This window comes from Fundulus heteroclitus, chromosome 17 (genome assembly GCF_011125445.2).
Source record: "Fundulus heteroclitus isolate FHET01 chromosome 17, MU-UCD_Fhet_4.1, whole genome shotgun sequence".
In the NCBI taxonomy this organism is placed as follows: Eukaryota; Metazoa; Chordata; class Actinopteri; order Cyprinodontiformes; family Fundulidae; genus Fundulus; species Fundulus heteroclitus.
The window spans coordinates 5,673,196-5,698,135 of NC_046377.1; the positions used below are offsets into that span (position 1 = coordinate 5,673,196).

Below are 24,940 nucleotides of genomic sequence, written 5' to 3' on the forward strand. Positions count from 1 at the left end.
CAGCGGTAACGGACAGTTCAAGCAAAGTGCATCTTGTACATCAGCGGACCGTCTTGAGACGTCAGCCTTCATTAGGGTCTGCCAGGCCTCGCATGCTGACTGTCTAATTTTAGTTTGTCTCTGCGCCATGATTAGATGGCCCAGAACAGGCGAGCCAGGCTGCCGGGCTGCTGGCAGCATGAAAGATGAACTTCATTCAGGGGACATAATTAAGTGAAGGATCGGAGGAGGGTGGCGGTGCGACGTGATCGTTTTGGAGGGGGTGGGGTGGCGGAGAGGGGAGGATGGGGCAGATGAGATAAGATGGAATGAAACTTTAATGATCCCTTTGGGGAAATTGGGTCACAGAGAGACCAAGGATGGGGTCAGATATGATTTTAAACGCTCCAGAAAACGATGACGCAAACCACCGAAGGCACCGGAATATTTGGACGACGAAGGTAAACGGTGCCACTGCCGGCTCTGTATAGTAAATCGGTGCAGCGGTTAAGATTATCAGCGACGTCTACACCGCAGAGTTTCTGAACGCGCTGACGCACCAGCAGTTCCTCCTCAGCAGGAACCGTCCTTGAGCTCCAAGGACGAGGGCTGGAAACATCCGTTAGCGCTTTCCTTTCTCGGAGAGGCGTAATTCATTACACGTGGAGCAAACCTCATCTTTAAATCTTTCACGCCGACAAGGTATATGCATGCCCGTCGGTGCCCGTCAGTTTTCCTTCCCCTCCTTTTTTTTTTTTTTTCTCTGACGCCGGCATGCTGTCTCTCCGCTGAGCCTAGCGACAGGTTGTGACAGCAGTGTGTTTAGCATGTAAGGTCATTTAGAAAGGTGACGACCCGAGCGCGTGTGTGAGAAGAGGGTGATTGATGTCAGGTTGAGCTCTGTTAATTATTGGCGATGTCCTGCGGCGGGCGTGTCTGAGCGAAGCCGAACGGGTCACCCACTAAGTGGGTTTCCCTTACGTTTGATAAACCAGGATTTACACTTAAGAAGTTCTAGAAATGGAAAACCCCCACAAATTTCAGTGTAACTTATTTGGGTTTTTTGTGACTGACTTTGCTAAACAGCTCAAGCTCAGATTGGATGAAGTCTTGCCACATATGGTCACTTTTAGGTTTAAGTTTGGGCCTTGACTTCGTCTTCGTAGCACCCACCTGAGCGCGTAATTGGTGCAGCTCCTCCAGTGTTACCATGGGCCTATTGTTGTTGTTTTTTTGGTTAAACCTCTCCATCAAGTTTGCAATGGCATCATAAACTTTTTATTTTCTGTTGACTGATTCAACAGAGATCTTGGAAAGTAGTTTTATGACCTACCTAGCCTTCTTTAAAATTGAATTTACTTGCATGTTTGGATAGTACTGAAAATGAGGTTGGCTTTTAATTGGTCATCAGTACCCATGCAGTTGTCTAAGAGTAAACAGTTCCACAGACGTGTTATGATGTGCCGGTACCTCGGTGTAGGTTTACGGCCATAATAGTGTTTTTCTTTTGCTTTGCCTCCTGACAGCCTTCGTGTCCGATTGTGCAAAGATTATGCAGATGCTTTGCTTTTTTTTTGATAGATTTAAAGACCACGAGCTGCCATCTGACATGAAGCCATTACGGCTGGATGGCAGAGATGCTGCAGTTGCCATGGCAATGCTCTCTTCCCGTCTTTTCTTTCCCGGCAATTTATTTCCTCTCCTTTCTTACACTTTGGCCTTTTTCATCAGTTTGTCTCGTTTTAATCTCCCAATTCCTGCGCGGCGTCGGCCTCCAACGCCGTCCCCCACACGAACGCGGAGCCCGCCGCGCACACGCCGCGTTGCTCCCACGCGCGTCGGCGGACGTCTGTGGAGAGCGACGGCACCTCCGGCTACAAACACGAGGAGGGAGAACACAAACAAACAAAAACGACAGCAAGAAAAAAAAAAAGAAGAACCCAGACTGAAACTTGTTCTCATTTATGTCGAAGAGATCTTTCCTCTTTGCTTTGCTGCCCGTCAGTGCGCCTCCGCCCTCTGTTGGGGGTGCTGCAGCTCTTTGTTAGGGCTGCAGCCGCCACAGCGAGCTGCTCCCTAACTGGCCCGCTCAGGAGGCCTCCTGCTCGCTGCGGCGCTCTGCAAACGCCGCCATCCGCAATCCTCTTTTCACAGCAGTCGCCATATGATGGGCTTACCATCAGCGCTGTTTGCAAAGTTATTAGACGCCATCAAAGTGTGAAGGCGCGATGTAATTCAATTAACTCCGTCCTAATGGCCCGCCTTAAAGCAACGTCCGCGTGTGACAGTTTCACTGGCGTGTGTGTCACGGGTGTAGAGCGCGACGCGTCCATGCAGCACTGGAGTGAGTGGATGGATCAGAGGGGGGGGGGGGAGGAAAAAAAAAAGGGGGCTCTGTTTAAGTCGGGGAGGGGGTGGCATCGTTTAGAGCCGTTTGATCAATGCAGCTAAAAGGGAAGAGACAATGCTTTGTAGCTTCTGTTCTCTCTGATGGGTATATCCTTTAGAGCAAACGCCGAGATAACGGCGACTCATTATTTTCCTTTCTTGTTTTAAACGGCTCTCTGTGTGCTGCGGGTATAATAGCCACGCGTGCGCCTTCATGACGGCGCCCACGTGTGCCGCGCCCGTTGCCTCCTAGCGCATCCCCAGGCGGAACACCTGACATAATAGGGTTGGTCCGACCACCAGCTGTCTCCTGTGTCAGTATCCTCCCAGACTGTCTGGCTCGGTTTATTCATATGTTACACCATGTGGTCTGCTGAGAAATGTTTCTTTTTTTTTTGTCTTTTTATGGAGTCCTTTCCCTCTTTGATCAGCTTTACGAAACATATCACACTGGTTATAGTCCCTCTTGTGGTTCAGGAGGATAGATGTTACAGGATTGGCTTAATTGTCTTATTTTTTTTCCATCTACATTCAGTAATTTCACATTTGTTCTTTAAAGGATTGACTCTATGTTGCTTGAGGAGAATAAAACGTGTTTTTTTTTGGTATTTTTACGTTTTCTTTTACAGACTTTATTCCCCTTCAGGCTAGCATCTTACTTAATTTCCTTTAACACCTCTGCTGGTTTATCTGTATACAGAGTTGTGGGAAACGGGCACGGGCCCTTATGAGAATATTACAGAATCACTTTAAATAAAAATACCATGGATTTGCAATGTTTACACAAATAAAATGATAAAGGTAATAAAAACAAATAACATGGTTATTTAAAATTTGAAAAGGAACACAATATTACTACTTTATCAATCCTAATGTATTCATTATTACAGTTCTAACTTTTTATTTTGATTATAATAGATCATCACCAAAGATACATTTTAAAATATCAGTGGAAACGTGCAAAAAGCTGGTCCCCAAACACATAAAGGATTGATTTAATGGCAGCAAGAAAATTGTTAATTGCTCATAACACATTTTGGATATGCCATTTGGCAAATCAAATATAAATAAGGATTTTTTTTTTTTTTACATTTTAGACTAATTTACTCCATTTGTATTATGTTCTGGGAGATATCTTATTGCTCGAGTTGTGGAAACAAGCGATCAGAGCAAACAAATTTAGTGTAGAGCACAGACTGCTTGCTTTTACTCACTTTTTCCTGTTTCTCACACATGTCCTCCATCACTGGCTGCCTCTGTGTATTTTGACTCCACATTCAGTGGTTTCACAGATTTTTTTTTTTTTTATATTTCTTTTTGTGTGTGTGGCTCGTCCTACTTTTCACTTCTGTACACAGCTTCCGCGGGATTATCTGCCGCACACAGACATCTCTCAAATTTTTGTCACTTCAATCAACTTCCAACTCTGAAACACTCGGCTCCACCTGAGCTTAAGTGTAGAAGCGGGTCAAAATGAGGAGAAAAAAAATTACCGTTTATCTCCGTGTTGATCCACCCTCCCTATACCTAATTTCCAAGCTTTAACACTGCAACATTCAACAGCTTTTTGTTTAAACTAGTCTAAAAGCCAGCTTCAGATAATTGACTGTGCGCGTCATTAATTCATACCAATAAAAATGGCCAGTCTAACACACACACACACACACACACACACACACACACACACACACACACACACACACACACAATCTCACTGGCATTATTGCATCTGTACTCTCATCTGTGTCCGGTGTCCTCTCGCAGCCATCTGGGCCATCCATCAGGCCTCCTGAGCAGGTATAATCCAGGGAGTGAGTATCTTTTTTACTGGAGTCTCATTAGTTTACGAGCTGTCTGCTCCCCCGGTGCTTTGGCTTTGTCCTTTAGATGAGCCGGACCATTCAGGACTCTCACAAAGCATTCAAGGTTTATTGGATGGGGGCTGGACTTTTTTTTTTTTTTTTTTAATACATTGCACGATAAAGGTGTCCGTCCTGATTGTATTGTTTTTTTGACCTCAGTAGTAAAATGTGCTCGTTTGACACTGGGGGGGAGTACCACAAAAAAGAGCAATATTCATAAGTTATTTAAGGGTTACGGGTGCTGCTCACTGCTATAGCATGCACTAAACTCTTCCTTAGTCTTTAATTTGTGTTGGTCAAAATAAAACCCACCGGCTGCGTTTTGGACCAGCTTAGAAAGTTCTAGGTGCACAATACGCTTCTTTTGCAAGTGTGTGTGGCGCCGTCATGCGTAAATGTGTGTGCTGCGGCGCACCTGGTGCTGTTTTGCCCCAGTAGTCGCGCTCCGTCTGAATGGTGCTTGAATAGTGCATGACTCGGGCCTGCCAGCCGCCTTCCCATGTGCTCCTGTCAGCTTCCTGCTCAGGCAGCACTGACTGACAGCGCTTCCTCCATTTCTCCCAGTCTGCCGTTCCTCTTACTGGCCTTCACAGGACTGTGCACACAGGTAGGCAGATTGACTGATTGACAGGTAGATGTAGAGGAGGTGCAGAGGCACTCTCTGACCTTTGCTCTTACAGTCACGCTGCCACACAGGCTATTGCATCGTAGCTCAATCAGGTTTTGTTAATATCGGTTGGGGTTGTAATGCTGTAGAGAGAAGCCAGCTTCAGCTTGCGCAGAGCCCAGAGTGCCATTGTTTCAGTCGGCTCGGGAAAGATGGCGTCCTTCACCAATGCACATACGATTCTGGTGTAGCTGCTCAGCAATGCACTTGATTTAGTTTTCATATTTATGATTGCCTTTTGTAGACTTAAACTAGATGCCTGAGTCTTTTAGATTTTAATAAAGCAGCTCTGCCCGTATTTTCTGCAGTTTACGGCTGCAATAACTGATAACTGCTGAAAGTAGATTTGGCGGTGTAGATCACCATTTTGAGCAGAGATTGGTTCTAAAGATGAGTTTTTACTCCCTGATAACATTGCAGAAACATCCCGCATTGTGACGTCACAATCTGGTAGGTGGCAGTACTGTTCTTGACCAATATGGATGCCTCCAGTAAAGCGCATTCAAATGAAAATTACTCATTATTAATTAAAAAAAATTATCATTTATTGAAAAGTATGTAATAATTTTATATTTAAAGTACTTTCAGCAGTTTGAATTCTGATTTTGATAGGACTTCTCCTTTAACGGAGGCAGTGAGGCCTGCAGTTCTTTGGATGTTGTTGTGGGGTCTTTTGTGACCTCTTGAATGAGTCATGGGAGAGTTTTGGGGTAATATTGGTTGGCCAGCTACTCCTGGGAAGGTTCGACACCGTTCCATGTTTTCACCATTTGTGGATAACAGCTCTCACTGTGGTTCGATGGAGTCCCAAAGCCTTTAGAAATGGCTTTGGAATCATTACCAGACTGATAGATCCCAATTACTTTTTGTTCTTGGCACAATGTCTAGCCTTTGAGGATCTTTTGGATTACTTTGGGCGACTGTGGCTTAATGGGTTGAGTAGTTGTCTGGCCAAATAGAAGTTGTCTGGATTATTTTTTAATAATAAAAACCTTAATTTAAAAACTGGATTTTGTGTTTATACATGTGTTTCCTTTGACTAATGTTTAGATGTTTGATGTTCTGAAAGTGTAACAAAGATGGAAAAAAAAACAAGGAATTGAAACACTGGTTCTGCCATTCCATATACTGTACAGCAAAATCTTCAAGGAAATGTTCTGAGTCTCTTTTACTGCCATGTAAGTTTTTATATATGTCTAGAATGTGTTGATTGATGTTGTCAATACTGTGGGGGTAGATAGCTTTTCCCTTGCCTTTGAAAATGTGTCCCATTGTCAAAGAAGGGCTCCTGTACTCTCAGATGGGTTTAAATTCACATGTCGGTGTGAAGAATCTGGGCCAGCGAGGTGAGGAAGACTTTTCTCTCCTTCAGCAGCTATGGTTTTGGTGATTTCTATCCAGGCCTCTTTATTTTCCCTGAAGCTGCTTCAGGCAAACAAACAGGACCAATTTCACCCAATCGCTTTGGTTTCTGTAGGTTTTGGAAAGTTCCAAGAAAATCAACATCTCATAAATGAATCCTTTGGTGAAATTTCTTGAATGGAACACGGATGGTTCTGTTTCACCCGCTGGATGTTTGAAGTGCGATTGAGCATCCATTCGGTCAGATGGTCCCACCCCAGGGCAGGTGTTGTTAGTGTTCAACACAAGGTGTATGGCGTCCTAATCACCCCCCTGTGGTCCTCAGCTTAACTCCAGCCAAGACAAAGGGCACCCCTGTATGGCCATGCATAATGGAATACAGTCAAGAGAGCAGACCGAACAGCAGCTGCCCTTGAATCGCACATTCATGCCGTTTCAGGTGTTTTTCAGACCAACCAGGGGAAGAAAGCTTCCTGCAGGGTTGAGTCTGTCTCCCCAGGCTAATTCCCCCGATGTTTGTTCCTGCCAGCATGATAAACACCCACAATCCCGATCATACTAATTTCAAAAGAACGTATATAATGACTCTTTACTAGCCCCCGTGGGAAAACTTTGCATTTGCTTGCCCCCCACTCGCATTACTTTGTGTGTTTTGACATAATTGCCTGACAAGTGAATTGACTCCAAATTGAGTTTTAGTTTTAATGAGTTCCCTTGTATTGTTTTTTATAGAGGCAGGATTTCAATTAGGAGATATTTTTGTGTGCGTATTACAACATATAAAGAGCAGTGACAAATCTGTCAGCTGAAAATGGCTTGTTTGCGTCGTTAGCTGCGGGTCTCTGAAGCCGACGAGAGCAGCTAGCCCCCCCCACCCCGCACCTCCCCCGTCACCTCTGGGACAGGCGTAGAAACTTTTTTTTTCCTTTTTCGCCCGCATTGTGACAAGCGCCCGCTGAGCAAAAACAACAGATTCATTTTCAAAATGTCAGGGAATGCCTTTAATTCATTCCAGTGGAGCCAGGGCCTGACTGTCTCATTCATAATGCACAAGAGATCGCCCCAGAGAGTCAGATATGTTTTCTGAGAGATGAGCAAGTCTCGCACTAATGAAACAACATCTGCAATTTAGCCTGTACCTCAACGGCGTTCTTGTCACCCTCTCCATCTCTGCCCACTGTGGGAAATGGAGTGTTTTTCCTCAAAAATAAATGCTCAACTATCGGAGATGTGTGAGACTTAGAGAAATACTATATTCTGTAGAAAAGTTTATTTTCGGCAAAGAGACTCTCAAACTGACTTTCTCTATGTTTTCATTTAAGACATTAAACTGTACACAGGAGTAGTTGGTAAGACTAAGGAGTAATGAATGGAGTACTAAGGATGTCACTGCTTCTCTAGAAATGAAGACTGAAGACTTGGCTTTGTGTTGTTGTTTTTTTTTTACACTAACTTTTTAGTTAGCTTTTCTTCAGAACTGGCTATGTTTGCATTATAACTGGGGAGAAAGCACAAACCCTGATGCTATGAAAGCAAATGATGCTGGCTGTTTACCTGTGAAGGGTTATTAGCACAATTTCTATCTACATTTTGTCTAAAGGTTAGCAACGTTCTTCCCAAGTGCAAATTATTAGCAAGATTATTTTCAAACCTCCCAGGTGAGGCGTTAGTATCGTAAATGTTGAAGTTGGTGGCACTGCAGTATAATAATGCAATTATATATAATTTAAGGAATTTAAGCTTTATTTGGAGGGGTTTCCATGAGAAAGCTAAGAACCAGAAGACTTCTGTCCAATGATATGGGCTTGTTGTAATATTAAGGTAACACTAAAAACTGTCTCCCCTTTGTAAGATATTGATCCCAACATGTACCTCGACTGCTAGGATGCTGTGTTGGTCCAGTCAAAGTTCAGACCTCAGTCTGACTGAAATGTTGTGTTGGGACACTAGAAGAACTGTGCTTTTAAAGTTGAAAGGGTTCAAACGCTGATACAAACTAAAATAAATTCGCCCAGATTATGTAAAAGACTTGTATATAAACTCAGAATACCATGATCGTCAGTTGGCTAAACACAGTTGTAGTTAAATATAATATAATAAGCTGTTTAAAGGATGCTTTAGAGGTATTTTTGTTCCCACACACCGAATCTACATTCTGGCTTAGTTGTAGATGATTAATAAAAGCACACTGATAAGTGGATAAGTGTTGTTCAGATAAGTATATTTACCTCCTTTTATGATCTAGTAATCATTACATGATTATTACAACTTAATAACTGGAATGGGCTTTAGTTTTGATGGCGGGTGTTTACACTCTAAAGGTCTGCTAGCAGACTCAAACAAACCTCCTAACCAACGACCAGACTGGACAGAACTGGAATCGGTTATCTCTGTTTAAATATGGTTTTCTGTTTTAAGGACTGTGCCAGTCAGACAGGCGAGCTGTAAACCAGCAGGTCTCATGTAAGTCGGAATCTACAGTGATCTGGCTCTGCTGGTGAGAGCTCGGAAGACAGCAGTGGGCAGGATTGCACACCAGATCTCTGGCTTTCTTTAATGTAATATACAGCTGCCAGGGGTCCATGGCTAGTTAAATTCCCCCAATCCTCTCCATGCGCATACCAGCTGCAGTCAGAGGATATTCTTGCTTAGGTTTGACCAGCCGGTGTGTAGCTTCCTTCAAATTGCTCTAGAATCAAGATGTAGAGAGCATTGGTCCTCTAATACCGCTACACCCCTTCCCCGCTTTGCTTCTTTGGGTGAGATTAATGTTAGGTAGGTGAAATATAATGCAGTTTAATTAAGCCCAAGCCACCAAGATTCATGAACTCATTTCTTTGCCTGACAGTGCAAATGAGGGTTCAAAGGGTACAAGGAAAAAGAGGAGAGATCTTTGATTCGGTGTTGGAAGAAATGTAATTGTAGTGGGTTTTGCACTAGATTGGATTTTAAGAGTTCTCCAGAACTTCTGTGCAGTGAAAAGTAGATGAAGTTTTGCGCTAAGGACGCTTCAAATATGGAAGATGTGTTTTTGGATTTAGCTTGGACATTTCAGCCTATCTCAGCATTGAAGATGTTGTGGCACTAGTAGCCTTTTAGTATTTAGACAGGAAAAGGAGGAAGACATGCAGCAAAGATACCAGCATTGTATTTTACCCTTCTATGAAGCTACTCGTGACAAACTAAGAGAGTTTTAGGGCCGACATTGCCCAAAACTACCAGTATTGAAATTTCATAAATTTTTGGGGGGATCTTATGTGACAGGCCAGGACAAGTGAAGGGAAAATGGTATGTGGTCTTAGACTTGATTTGTTTACAGATATACAATCTGAAAAGTGTGGCCTAAGCGCTATGTTTCACATATCACCTCATACCTATGGATGTATTTTTAGTTTGTTCACTGTTATTTACAGAAAAAATTGCTCAGTCTGTCAGCTTCCAGCATCAATGCACCGTGATGCTGCCATCACCATGTTTTGCCAGAGGGCAATGCATTCATGGGCATGTGCAATATTATTATTTTTTTGCCACACATGGCAAAAACTGATGTTTTTGTTGGCCAAAAAGATCACTTTTGGTCTCCCCTGACTAGAGAACACATTTCAACCAAATAGAAGAGTCCAGTTTATTTTGCTTTTATACATTTGGATGAAAATAAGAAATAGAAAATAATAGCTTTCAGCTTCTTGTAAAGAAACACTCCAGATCTTTTTAGGCCTCTTTGTTGATGTAAAAATAACCTATTTGTCCATAAAGCTCCAATTTTTAGAGAATAGCACATACATTTATGATCAAAGCTTTTAAACAAACCTGACTTCTCTTGCTTTGCTTTCGAACCTTTTAAGATCCCACAAGCATGAAGGGAACAAAAGCAAATCGGTTTTAAAGCTTTCTTTCCTGTCTAACTTGGCTTTTCCTGAATCTGAGGTATTTCTTGTTTTGTTTATTAATTAATTTATTTGCTTTAAGCGACGCTGCCGCAAAGGTAGCCTTGAGATAATCGAAACCTTCCCACACTGTGGAGCACTGACTCCTCTGAACTAACACAGCCATGCTGTGCACTAGATCTCTGTATTGGATTTCTATATAATTAAAGCCAACGGGGGACAAGGTGAGGTAGAAATTTTAAGTGGAAGATGTGCAGGAACTATAGTGAATAAATAGCCGCTCTCATCAGTTGAACAAGCTCTAATGCGTTTCACTCAATTTAGCCAATGGACTTAGCCCATTGCTATTTCCTATTATGTTATCTGTCACTGGCCCTACGTTGCATTTGCCTTGAAGAACAGGCAAGGCAGAGTCATTTGGCAGCGCTAATCAATACTGTTCACTCCACGCGAAGGCCGTATCAATTTCCAGGCACTGCCCCGAATGAGAGTTGAGAAGGAATTTGGCTTATTCATTGGGTACATTTCAGTCATTTTTATTTATTTATTTGAACTTTAAAAGGTGTGTTCTGGCAGTGCAAATTCATTTGCAAGTGAAGCGGTTTTCCTTTCAGCTATAGTTGAGGTAAAAAATTTAGTTGGGCAAACAAAAACAAAGATATTTCATTTGTTTTTATTTTTTTTTTTTTTGTCTTAGTTTTGCTCCGGGAACTTGTCTTGTTGAATAAATTAGGTTTGCAAAGGTGCAGGGCAGGGGCAGAGGGAGACCTATCTGTGAATAATGGATGAGTCGGTGTTAGCACAAGCTCGTCTAGGAACCTCCTGCTCTTGTGATATACTGCCAGAATGCATCTAGTCGTCGGTGTTCGATATCATAAACTCTGATGTTGGTAGGAGAGGTCACTCAGCTTTTACTCTTCCCTTAGATTTGATCCTTCTTCTTTGCAGTTGCATTTTGGTCTAATCTGACCGGAGCACCTTTGCTGTTTTCCCATTAACGGCTAGTGCAAACCGAACTTCTAATGGCATTTTTATTTCAACAAGGATTTTCTTCTGGCCACCATTTCATTAAGGGGAAATTTGTGGAGTGGATGACTATTGGCTGTCCTATCGACAGATTCTCTCACCCGAGCTGTGGATCACTGTGGCTCCTCCAGTGTCACCATGGGTCTCTTAACTTCGGATTGATCACGTCTTTTCCCATCAGTTTGGGTCAAGGAGCATGTCTTGGTATGTTTATCGTGCTCCGTGAAATGTTTAAAGCTCAGGATATCATTTTATAACCTAACTCTTTCAGAAGTTTTCTCTGACCTGTCTGCTGTGCACCTTTGTGAAGTGCTTGATATATTTCTGTGCCTTAATTGCATTGCTGAGATGTAGTTCTGTCATTAAATAAAAGTGAAACCAAATTGAGTAAAGGGTTGTGAAAATGGTTTTTCATTTATTTTAAGTGGTAACCCTGTTTCTTATGTTGAACCAAAAATGACTTTAACGCAAGGATCTCTTTTTTTTTTTTTTGTGTGTTGAGAAATTATCTTTTAGGGCGAAATTGCACTGTCACTGTACTGTTGTTCTGAAGTTCAGCTCTTTAAAAACGGGATGAGATGGAAGACACGAGATGCTTTAAACACACTGAGCAAAGTACTTTTCCTTCAATCACCGCTGATCCCCATAGTCCCATATCCCATACTGTCACTGTGTGTGTGTGTGTGTGTGAGAGGGTGTGTGAGTTGGAGAGAAAGTGTATGGGCTGACTGAAACCTTGCATTAAGCCATATTTTCTGGGTCCTCATGAGCCCAAAGGGGATTACTCTCCACCAATTTAAAAGTTCAATTTGCACCTCTCCATCAGATTCATTTTACATTATAGCCTGCAGGTTCTTCTACCCAGCCTGGGGAAAAAGTAGTTAATAGTCCACTTCTAACCCATCATATTTTTAATGCCAAAAAGACAGATGGGAACAGAAGTTTGGAAATTGAGAGTAGGGTTAGTTGCCAACTTGATATCAAGATAAGACAAATATGGTCCACTTTGGATGAAGGTGGTTTTCTTAAAACTGGTTTGAGAACTTATAGTCGAGGTCAAACTCTAAATTTCTCTTTAATGCTGTATGAATATGTATAGTATTGAGTAATTAAGCTGATTTCTTAAGAAAAAAAATATTCCTTTGCATGTTAGTCTTACCATCAGTTGATTCTAAATACAAACATCTGCATTTGATTTACTTACTGAAAAATCGACTACACTTATTGTGGCAAAATTCAGATACCCTTTTGTATTGATTTTTAGCCTTCCTGGCATCAGCAGACGAACCATTTTTTTTATGTATATTTAGTTTCAGCACATAAGATGCTAAAGCTCACAATTATAGGTTGATGGGGGGAAAAAAGAAGATAGTTAAGAATACTGATTTTAAATAACCCACAATTGTCTATGTATTGCCTCTTGAAGACGAGACAAAGACGCTGTATATGTATCCAACGGTGGTTTGCTTTCTTACCCTTGGCAAATAGGATTCCCCCCAATTACCCAAAGATGTGCATTATATCTGCATTGCAAATATTGAAATAGCCAAATTACTTGCAGTTTTGCATATTGCCTCATGTCTTGTTTGGAAAGGACCATATTTCTGGTGCCTGCTTCTTTTATTCCCAACCACCCAATGTTAACGATGATAAAATCACATAAAAGGTTATTAACTTGTACCTTTCTGCCTCTTTTCCATTAATTCTCCCCTATAGTAGCATCATGGTCTAGAATGTACACACGCTGCTATTTGACAAGTCTCATATCAAATAGCACTTCTTGTGTTGTAATTTTACTAAAAGAAATTGTGTTTTTGTTGTCTTACAGAGGAACTACGGAAACTCAGCTGGTCTGGAATCCCGCGACAAGTTCGACCCATAGCCTGGAAGCTTCTCTCTGTGAGTTTTCTGACTGCACATAGCTGCGTATTTCCACACAGCCTTTAACACAAGCATAAGACATAAAATACTCACAAAAGCAATTACACACGAGCACGCTCTAAAACAAACCCCTGCACGGCACAATAAACCTGGACGTTATACAGATTCATAAAAAGTCAACGGCGCAGTCGCACATAAAAACGCAGATAAACCCTCCAAAAATAATAAACACATACAGGCACGCACAAAAGTACACAAAGTTGCTGTCATGCTTTTCTTTCTTTCTTCTCCTCCTCTATCCCTTCCTGTTTTGATTTATGAAGACCAAGAGCTCTTTTTTTTTTGTTCCCTTCTTCCAAACTTCAATAGGGAAATTAATTGTGAGGCACAAATAATTTATTCATGAGAGGCGCAGTGTGTTTACTCATTAAGCCATTGTTGTGGTGTACAGCGCTTAGTCTGCTGAGGAAAGTCTGGCTTTTTGAACGCCTTGACTCTCCCATTAATTACAGCACAATAGCTAATGTGCCGCAGAAAAGATGTCATTAAAGGTGCGCGGATGTATGTGTGCCGGTTGGTGCTGCTGTTTTTCCGACGGTTGGAGGGTACCGACTGGCTCTTGAGCTAGGAGGAGCCCCTTTGTTTGGTGCTCACCTCAGATAGAGGCTTATAACACCTTATGCAGTCACAAAGCAGCCGGGGGATTGTTAGTATACGAGCTTCTGGCTGTAAAGCTAATGTACCATACATAACACCTGATCAATAGTGTGTTCATGTTTGTATGCCGTCGTGTATCTTAGTCTTTCTTTGTTTGGATGCATTTGGGGTGTATCTTCTATAATTCAATGATAAACGGGCTGCACTCATGGGTTTATTTTATGGTTTTTGCCTTAGACGGGGCTGTTCAAAAACATGCTGCTGTTACTAAAAAACTTCTTAAAAATAGCATGCAAGCTTACGTTCATTCAAAATACACATGGGTTTCACCATCTTAAGGTCACCTGTTGCTCAAGAAGGCTGAGCGTTGAACTAAAGACCCTTTGATCAGTGGATTATCTACCTTGTAACACTTTGAGATCTCTTGTAAACATACCTAGATACATAAGATAACATACAGTGTCTTGTCATTTGAACTGGGCGTTCTTGGGAAAAGAAAAGAACCACGTTAAAGGCTACAAAACACTTAAGGCTTGGGTAGAGATTCACCTTTCCAAGAGGACAACAACTGAGAACGAACAGCCAGAGCTACTGTTGCATGGTTTAGATCAGGGGTCACCAACCTCTTTGAAACTGAGAGCTACCTCATTGGTACTGTGTCATACCAAGAGGCACCGTGTTGGTGACTCCTGGTTTAGATTAAACTGTCTTCACCTGTTAGAATGGCCCAGTCAAAGTGCAGGCCTAAATCCAATTGGGAATCTAAATTTGGATGTTCAGAGATGCTCCTCATCCAATCCTGACTAAACTTGAGCTACAGTGCAAATGAGTGAACATTTTCAGTCTAGTTCTGCAAAGCTGGTGCAGACATAACCAAAAAGTCCTGTAGTTGTAATGGCTGTTATCTGCTCACAGGTTCAGAGTCTGCTGTTTTGAACCTTTTATGTAATTCTGAATAGTTAAAAAGATGTTTCCTGGCTTTCTCTTCATGCTTCATGAGCATTTTCTAAAGATCTCTTCAAGAAAGATGTCTCTGCTCTGACTAGAGAGACACTCAGGTTATTAAATCATTTACACTTGTTGAGGCAACATGTTTCTCTCTGATCCAGCTTTCCATACAGTTGCCTACCCTTCTATCATGTATGATGTTGTTCTCAACTAATTTGAGATGCATACACTTGTGAAAGCCCTGGGTGAGCAGGATCCAGGCTGTCTTTGTCAGATTGTTAGAGATGATAGCTGTAGCCACTTGTTCTGCTTCTTCTTTTGCCGAATCTTAAACCGTGGCCACACGATTGTTTGGTGGATAGTTAGTTTCTCCTGAACAAAGGCATGAACACTCTTTGCTGCTCTGGGCACAGCCAGACTTTTGTTTGTTTGATTCTTTGGGTAAAACAGTTTTTGTTTGAGGGTGTTTGTCAGGTTTGAAGCGCAGTGTGATCACACGTTTGGAAAAGCTCCCTCTCTGTGCACTACCACAGATGGATTGACAATATTTCTGGGCCTGCTTTATGTCGGGTTAACTGTCTCTTTGAAGGAACACAATCACCTAAACACGATGTGTGTGGCCCAATCAGCGGGTAACTGAGACGTGTTTAGTTTTTTAAGCAACCCCCGCTGCGCATGAGCGGGCTTTGGATCCCTCTTAGGTACCTTTTTAAGCACATGTTCACAACTGGAATTACCGTCCTCCATATGTCCTGGGTGAACCCTTTAAGATTGGGTCCCAGTTACCCGCTCTATATGCAAATAAACATACCGCCTACATCAGAGTCAGCTGAAGAACAAAAAAGGCAATACTTCTGGAAAGACACACACGTCTAGTAACAGACAATGTTCACACATTTAGATTCACCTACATTAATATAGTGGGTTTTTTTTGTTTGGGTTGTTGGCACATTATAAGAGAAGCAGAGTAATGATGGTCGTTTGTGATGTTGCAGAGCTCACAGTGGTGTTGGCAAACGTTTGCTGTCTAAAGATAAGTTTTCAAACCTTCTGGAGTTTTGATTTTCCCTCCTTGACTCTGTATGAAGAGGTGATCATCAAAATTGCGGGGCGGATCTGGTTTTTGTTTTTGCAAAGCATTGACCTGTTAGTTTTGATTGTAGCCAATTCATAATACTCTTCCAGAAATGCATAATAGAAGAGGATGGATGAACAGCTTACAAAATGGCTTTTGCTGCCTTGCTGCCATGAGCAGTCGTTTATATTAGGAGAGGTCATGTCAGTCCATATTCGAGAGAGCAACTGCTGAATAACAGAGAGCCCCAGAAATTCTTTTACAAAATTGTTTGAGTCCTGCCTCGGGCTTCGTTATAGTAGCTGGAAAAAAAAGATTTGTCTCCCTTAAAAAAAAAAAAAAAAAAAAAAAAAAAAAAAAAGGGGGAAAAAGTAGCATAACTACCATAATAAAAGGTAACGATTAGCTAGTGTGATTTTCAATTTATGATTATCTTAAGTGAAAATACCAGTATAAAATCAATTGTATTGGCACAAAATAAAAAATGCATACCATAGTCTTACCGCTCTTCATTCCAACCCCTATTCTTTCAGCTGCTAAAATTATATATTTTTTCAGTCAGTACTGTAAACAAAGTTATTATTTGTATGTAATCGTTCATACATGACGTGAGCAACAATTTGGCCTGCTACATTTAGCATTTTGGGCAAAATATTACTTCTTAGAGTTAAAGAGGAAGTAAAAAAAAAAAAAAAAAAAAAAACGGTTCAGTCAACTGCTCAGCAGACATGGTGCTTGCAGCTTAACAACTGTAGTGTAGAAACGGTGTTAGCTTAACAAGCCCGATTGGTGGTGATTCTTTGATTCTGACACCATCGCTAACCATTTTTGTGTTTCTGTGTTTGACAATATTTCCAAACTACTGCTTTTGTCTCGTCAGTAGTAGCAGACTGCTTTAAAGTAAGTATAATAGCCTTCTTTAAAGCCATCTGACCAGCTCTGTGCAGCAACAGGTGGAGGAGGGGCAGTGCTGCATTAGTCTGTACTCCATACAGCTGTCAGAAATTGATACTGGTAATGTATGTTTATACAAGATATGGGCCACTGCTAATGTGTAGCGTGTAGATGGTGTGGTTTTGGATCATATTCACACTGTCTGCATCTGAAATGGTATTCATCTTTTAATTTTGACATCTTTGTTTCTGTTTCGGCTCAAGAGATCACACCCAAGTAAAGATACACTACTCATGTTTACCTATTCAGCAAAGCACGCTTGAGCCAACACCCTGTTCTTTTAATTTGACGACTCAACAATTTTCTCTAAGACATACTCCTATTTCTTTCCACGCTATGATTTACAGTCTTCACCGTTTTAAGCAAGTGTGGAAATAAAAAAAAATAAAAAAGTCAGGAACAATATTCTGTAACAGGGAAACAAAGGGAGCAGTAATAACCGTGCTCTGATAGCTTTTTTTTTTTTTTTCATTTGCTGAAAAAGCCTCCATAAGGTCGCCTGCAGCCTCACAAACACACGCGCTTAAACTTCCTATTATTTCACAAATAATACCGTCTTATTTCATTTGTTTAAAGAGCACTCGGTGTCCAAGCCTGAAGGGGAAAGGAAGAAATTAAATGGCTTTACCAAAAAAAAAAAAAAAAAAAAAGAGGAGAGAAGAAATCCTTGCCCTGTAGCAAAATGTACATTTGCTAATGGAGTGTGGTTGTTAAATGTGAAATGGTGGGAGAGGAAAAAAAAAAAACTAACTGGCTGTGGAAATATTGATAAGGCTAAAGGGCTATATGAAATACATCAGAGAGCGGCAGCAGCTGGGACAGATTCTGAGATTATTATGTTAAATAGTTACCACACAACAGCACATAATTACATTGCTTGAGAGAAGAGAACAATGCATTTGTATTCATTTGATGTAGTCATGTCCACTGCTCTTCCTCCTTTAATGCATCTACAGTGTTTCTACTTCTTGGCCTTTTTTTTTTAACATTTTCTCACATTACAGCTAGGGATGGACGATATAAAGAATAATCCAATCAATATAATACTTTTCATATCAGTCGATATTGTTAGATATCACTATGTAAAAAAACAACAACAAAAAACCACTGTTTTTTTCCCAGTCTTTTATGTTCCCTGTTACTATTAAGGGAGACTTGAAAATATCAGGTTATTTTTGATTTAAAGATATAAAAAAAAAGAAAGAAGTTGAACATATCATTGAACAAATATGCTGTTTTGGATTAAATAGAAAAGGTATGTTTTAAACTTAAAGTTTTCAAGCATTATAAGAGAACAAAATGAGCATGGACATATTCTTTTGTTCATGTCAAATACATAAAACGGGCATTGAAATATAAATTCTTTTTAATATAAGGCATGACGTTAGAGAAAGCAGACTCTATGGTTGGTTGTTGCCACTGTGCAGGTGTTGTTTTCAGGGGGTGGGGGCTTAACACTAGCTCTCATCTGGGATTGTAAACCCTTACATTCGGCGTACTCCAGCAGGTGGCGCTGGTTCAGGTGTTATTTCCCCAACTTTGTCGGAACATGCGCTTGACTTAATTTGCAGTGAGCGCTACTTTTTCTTTTTTTTTTGGTCTGACTTGAAACAGCCAAAACACCTCCACACATTTTTTTTGGTACGACTTTATTCCTGCCACGTGATTGGTCCATGCTGAGCAACGCCTATGATCATTGGCTATTCATATTATCTGTATAGGTCTAGCTCTATACTTCGAGATATAGATTGTTTTGTTGCCCAGCTCTAGTTGCAGTCACATTTCGTGACAAGTAAACCAAACAATAGGGCGTAACTGTGAGGAGGAAAATAATACAGGGTTTCTTCATTTTTTTTCCTACAGAAATATCTGAAAAGTGTGGCTTGGATTTGTATTCATCTTTAAACCGCAGTTTTCAAGTCTTGGACTTAGATCTGAGTTTTAACTGGGCCATTGTATCGCCTAAAAATGTTTCAATTAGAGTCAACCCCAACCCAAGTCCCAAGTGTTTTGGAGCCTCCAACAGCATCCCCCACAGCATGATGCTGACACCACCCACCGTGTTTCACCATGGGGATGATGTGTTCACGGTGATGTGCAGTGCAAGTTTTCTTCCACAAATAACATTTTGTGTAAATTTTAAATTGTTAAATTAACCCACAAATCAAATAAGAGTGCTTGTTGGAGCAATTAGTACTACCTATGCTGAGAATTTACAGAACTTTACAGAGTAGATTGAATTTATCAGTAGCTACTCACGAGCTCTCTATCAGAAAATATATCAATTAATATAACAATAAGATGTTAACATTTCTGAGTTTAAGAAGGTCGCTTTAAAAGCTGGATCAGATTAGACAAACCAGTCGTCAGAATTTGTGAGATGTTTCTTTAAAAATACAGATGGAAAGAGACTCAAGGGATGAGAAGTTTAATTTTAATCCATCTTCTGTTGTGCTCACTCTGGGACAGATTCCAATCTGCTTCCAGGATAATGTTTCCCTGCAAAGTGGAAATCAATTTAGAGAGGAGACTAAGTAAAAAGAACAGTTTCATCTAAATCCCCCAAACGGTTTCGCCAACCATATTTTCAGTTATTTTTTTTCTTTAGGGTTTGCTGAGGTGGAGCTTCCTTCAGGGAGGCAGATTGTATACCTCTGTGTTCCTGTTAAGCCCAGCACCGCAAAGACCCTTTTTCTGAAATTTTGCTAAAAATAAGACTTTAATATAATCATGTTAATTCAGCAATTACAAACTCCATTTAAGTAACCCTGGTTTAAAGCTAGATCTTGTCTATTTTTGACTAAGGGAACTTAGAGTAATGAACTTAGAAAAAAAAAAAAAGGTTAAAATTCTCCCCCATAATTGGGACCTGGTGGGTTTTAACGGAGGTAGTGTACAATTGTTATGTTTGAAATTACTGTCATGTCATACTCCAAAGATATATGGCAATACAATTCTAAATAAAACATAAACATTGGGGTTATTATAAATACTGTTATACAGTATCTCATAAAAATAAGTACACCCCTCACATTTTGGTAAATATTTTATTCCATCTTTTCATGGGACAACACTGAAAATATGACACTTTGATACAATGTAATGTAGTTAGTGTATAGCTTGTATTGCAGTGTGAATTTGTTGTACCCTCAAAATGACTGGTCACACAGCTGTTAATGTCCAAACTGTTGGCAGCAAAAGTAAGTACACCCCTAAGTAAAAATGCCCAAGGGGAAAGTACATCGCAGTGGAAGTGTAGCAGCAGGCCAACAAATAAGACAAGTTGGACTCCAAACTAAAATGTTAATGTTCAAAAGCAACTGCAAACACATTTTTTACTTTGATTTAAAGGAACTCAGGGTTTCGGCACTTTCACAGTCTTCTAAGTGTTTGTCCCAAAAAAATGGAGCATAAACACAAAATGCTGCTTCTCCGTGTTTGGTTCTGGTTCTGGGAATGCAGGGTGGACATGAGCCAGAGGACCTGATTGGTCAAGATAGTTTATACACTGACAGCAAGTCTGTAATATATTTTGGTGCTAAGCCATATGGTGATTTATAGACTAACAGAAGTATTGTAAAGTCTGTTCTCTGAAATACAAGAAGCCAGTGTAAAGGGTTTAGAACTGGGGAAGAGATGATGCTCTGCTACAGTATGTCACAGTACATGTAGGCATTGATGATTCCCTCAATGAACTGTATCTCTCCACAGCCAGCAGCAAGCCTAGCTTGACTGTAAGCAAGGCACACTTGTCTGGGTACGTTTCACCTGGCTGCCACCACTAGAGATGCACCGATCTGATACCCGGATCGAATACTGGCTTCAATATTGACTAATTAGCTGTATCGGATATCAGATGATTGATGCCAATCCCACTTTCCTATCCAGTCATTTCTTTTTTATTTTTATTAATATCATACACAGCAATACAGTTACGCTGATCTAGTCACTTCTATGTTTGCTAGAGCGGTTATTCAGAGCACATACAGCAGCTAGCGATGAGCAACATGGAGCAAGTGCTGAAGCGAGCCAAGTCTGCTATTTGGAAATATTTCAAACTTGATACGCCAACAAGTCCGACTAGAACATGCAATTTCTGCAATGCTTAAGTTGTGAGGGAGGTGATAAGGTTGGTAAAATCAACACCACAAACTTAAGTAAGCACCTCCAAAAACAACATGCTAAAGAACATGCAGAACCTTTTTAAGCAATGTTTATTTCAAGCCTGATAATTTCACTGACATGGCAAGGTACACGGTTTATTCATTAGTAGTGTTGGATCGGTATCTGGTATCAGCCAAAATGCTTTGCCCAGAAAAAACTGTATTGGTGCATCTGTAGCCACCACACTCTCTTGATACCATCTGATCCAAATAATGTTTATCTTGATCTCATCAGACCACAGGACATGGTTCCAATAATCCGTCCTTAGTCTGCTTGTCTTCAGCAAACACTTTGCAGGCTTTCTTGTGCACCGTCTTTAGAAGAGGCTTTTGTCTGGAACAACAGCCAATTATACTAATCTGATACAATGTACGCTGTGTAGTCGGAGCACTGCACCTTCAACCGCTGCACCAATGCTGGCAATACCCGTATGTGTATATTCGAAAAGATGACCTCTGGATATGATGCTGAGCATGTGCACTCAACTTCCCTGGTTGACCATGGGAAGGCCTGTTGTGACTGGACCCTGTCCTGTTAAACCACTGTATGGTCTTGGCCAACATGCTCCAGCTCAGTTTCAGGGTGTTTACAATCTTCTCGCCTAACATAAAGATGGCCGAGGCTATCTTTATGTTGGGCGACAATTCTTTTTTCAGATACTCAGACGGTTCTTTGCCGTTAGGTGCCATGTTGAAATTCCTGTCTCTAGAATGAGAGCATGTGATAACACCAAATGTAACACACTTGCAACTAGGGCTGGACAATAATTCAATAACACTATATATCGATCGACAGACGTATATCAATGATAGAAAAAAAGGTCAATAAAAAGTTCAATAGAACAGTCTTCCTTTTGCATTCTAGCCTATCATGTAGGTTAATACTATAGTCATTACATCCTCCCAACCAATCACAAACGCAGACCCAGGAATGCTCCGTCTCCTTCAAAGAGTTCAGTGAGCACTCAAGTTGGTTGAATAAAAGTTTGAATTCAATGTTTGTGTGTTCTGTATCCAAAAATAGTCCTCTAAGCAACAGCATAAAATGGCCAGGGCGGCACTTATATATATGTTATGAATTTGTTGATGATTATCAATATCAATCAATATGATTTGTATTATATCAATATGCTTTTCTAAAATATCGTCCAACCCTACTTGCAATCTTGTAACACTTAAAAGTCACATGACACCTGGGAGGGAAACTGGCTGATTGGGCACAAATAATTTCAAAAATGTGAGGGGTGTACTCACTTTTGTGATATATTGAAGCTAAATGGTAACAATGATAGTAATATGTCACTATTAATGCTTATAATCCATCTATTAAAAAAGGTCCATCTATTTTCTAGACCTGTCTTTTCAGGTCCTCGAGGGGCTGGTTCTTGTCTCAAGCAATTATAAATTAGGAAAAACAAAGGAAATAATAAATGTATAATAGAAGTAGTAATAATGATATTGAAATAGAAAAGTGATAATAGTAATATTGTTATATCATAATATTAATGTTTAAAAAATAGTAATTGTAGCAATATTGATGATAACGATAATGGTGACGTGATAATGTCACTTAGTGTAATTAAAAATAGTAATAAAAATTATCATATTGGGTGATTATGATGGTAATATTCAGAATAAAAAAGGTGATGGTGAGATTATTTGTAATAATGGTAACTATGATGACGATAATGATGGAGATGATAATGGCAATTATGAATATTAGTAATACAATTTAAACTCAACAATAAGAATATATTATTAAAATGTATAATCCTACTTTGGTGAGAATGACCTTTTTACCAAATAAAGGCATTTAAAATTTCGGTGTGAGGATGCTTGGACCGTCTCATTGAGCACTGGTGCAGCTGCAGTGCGACTGACCTCCTTTAAGCTGCCCATCAACCTTCAACCGGCGCTCACGCTCTCCTCTCCGTCATTTGGCAGCCTGCTCCCCACACGGGAGCCCAGTGCTTTGTAGCCGGGCTGGAGCGTTTTGTTTCTGTGCGTGGACGCAAGCGTCGCGCGTGTTTGCATATGGAGCCGTTTCAGCGTGTGACGCTGGGACGTTTTGGCAGAGAGACTGTTGGGTAAAAAGTCGGGGGCGGTGATTCGCTTGGTGTGGTGTGGTGGGGTGCTAACGTAGCCAATGTTCAGCCTGATTTGTGCTGGCACAAATGCGGCCGTCTGGATGCATGGCAGCGTAGACTGAGAGGCGCTGATACGGGATGCGGATGAGGAGAGAGCTGACCTCCTTCACGGTGTTTTTGCTGTGAAATGAATATTTTTTTTTTCAACAGAAATAAATAGGCAAATATTGAATGATGAATGCACTGTCATAGAGAGTGGAAAAAACAAGTTATCACGTGGGTTTATTTGTCATGACAAGCACGCGAGTGAGTGAGTGAGGGGGGGGGGGTGGGGGGGGAGTGACAGCCTGTTTCTATTTTTTTCCCTAACAGCTAAGTTTGCTTTTAACCGTTCCCAGGGTTTTTAATGTGTTGGCCTGACTGTATATCAGTCTGTTGATGTGTCTGCAAGCACAACTGTTGTGTGAGACAAATAATCCTCTATACTCCTTGAACTTCTCAAGGGCCTGAGTCTGGGGAAATAACAAATAAACAGCAAGGAAGAAACTTTACAGCTATTATCTACTTCTCTATAGACACTTGCCAAATACTGTTATTGTTTTTTCTCTCTCATGGCCCAAAACAAAAGGCTTGCTACCAGGAAAAATAGATAAATTACACAGAGACACCAAAAACATAGTGAACATCAGCCTTTTTAGGCCCATTGCAGTGATATGAGCTTGTAAATGGGAATGCTATCAGACTTTAACTCTTAGAGCCCCAAATAAAATCCAGGGACAGGAAAGCCATAAGCCGTGCCCCACACAAATATGTCCCCTATGAAAGTGTGCCGAAAAGGAAGCCCCAACAAGTTCGGTCAGCAGGTTTCCACAAGACATGTAAAGGGACACAGCAAACATGTGGCACTTATTGGCTTATATGCATAATGCTATTTTGCATATTACCACCCCCACTGTGAAACATGTATCATGCCAAGTGGGCAGGCTTTTGTTTAGCAGAACTGATGGGGAGAGTAATTGGACTAAATATGAGGTGACCTGAAAGAAAACCTGTTGGAGGATTGTGATGCCAAAATGTTAAAAAGTTGAAGGTACATGAATACTTTTGCAAGGTGCTGTAAATTCAGCATCAGGTGAATGCAGCAAAATGAAATGAGCCCCAGCCCCTCCCTCCCTTCGTTCACCCACCAATCTCTGTTTTGTCCAGTGCATCAGTTCATCATTCATCCCATCCGTCTGCTTGTCTAAAACATTTGCTGCGCATTTATAGAAAACATTTGTAGTTCTAAAGGGTTAGGAAGGAAGTAGGAACCTGGCGCTTTGTGTAATAATAATAATAATAATAACAAAAAACTACATAATTTTAACAAGCATTAATAAAAGTACCCTGAATTGACCTATTGAGTTAGCTCACTCTTAGAATCATGTTCTACAGGAAATTTAACAAAAACCCTTCAAACCTGTTTTCTATGAGCTCCACATGCTATGTTTTGTTATCACTATTGTGACATGTTGTACAGGGGCCCAATTTATGTTTTAGCGCAGTTTTGAAAATTTAACTCCCTGATTATTTTAGAACCCGTTGGTCCAAGTTCCAGCAAATGTTGTGTGTTTCTTAGCTTGGACTTTACTTTCTCCACGTTGCATAAGCCAGGCTGTGCACCGATGCACACTCAGTCACACATGTATGTTCACAAACCCATTCCCACATGCGTACATGCACAGCCAGGTAGGCCTGAGAAGCAGCGCGCTGAGGGTTTGCCATCTAATCCCTGGTGCCAAAGTTTGGCTTGCAGAACTTTTAAAACACAACTTTTAAAGTTTCAAACATAAAGGGACAGAAATTCCTACTCGCATATAAATAGAAGATGGCAGAAAACACTGCAGATTCACTGAAAGAGCAGCCTAGAAGAACACTAGCCGCACTGACGTAAGGATTCCCTTATGGCGTAGGCTTTCAAAATAACATAAAGCTGTTTATAAAACTTGTAGTCTGTTGCTAAAC

The 24,940-nt window shown here is 40.8% G+C and overlaps 1 protein-coding gene across 1 annotated transcript in view; it reads left to right on the forward strand.

Annotated features, from left to right (window-relative positions):
* Positions 1-24,940, forward strand: part of tbc1d22a (TBC1 domain family, member 22a) — a gene marked incomplete in the record, with an annotated part of 156,978 nt that overhangs the window by 21,285 nt on the left and 110,753 nt on the right. Inside the window, 1 exon segment of the mRNA XM_036148865.1 lies at positions 13,000-13,070. Coding sequence (XP_036004758.1) covers positions 13,000-13,070 — 71 coding nt within the window.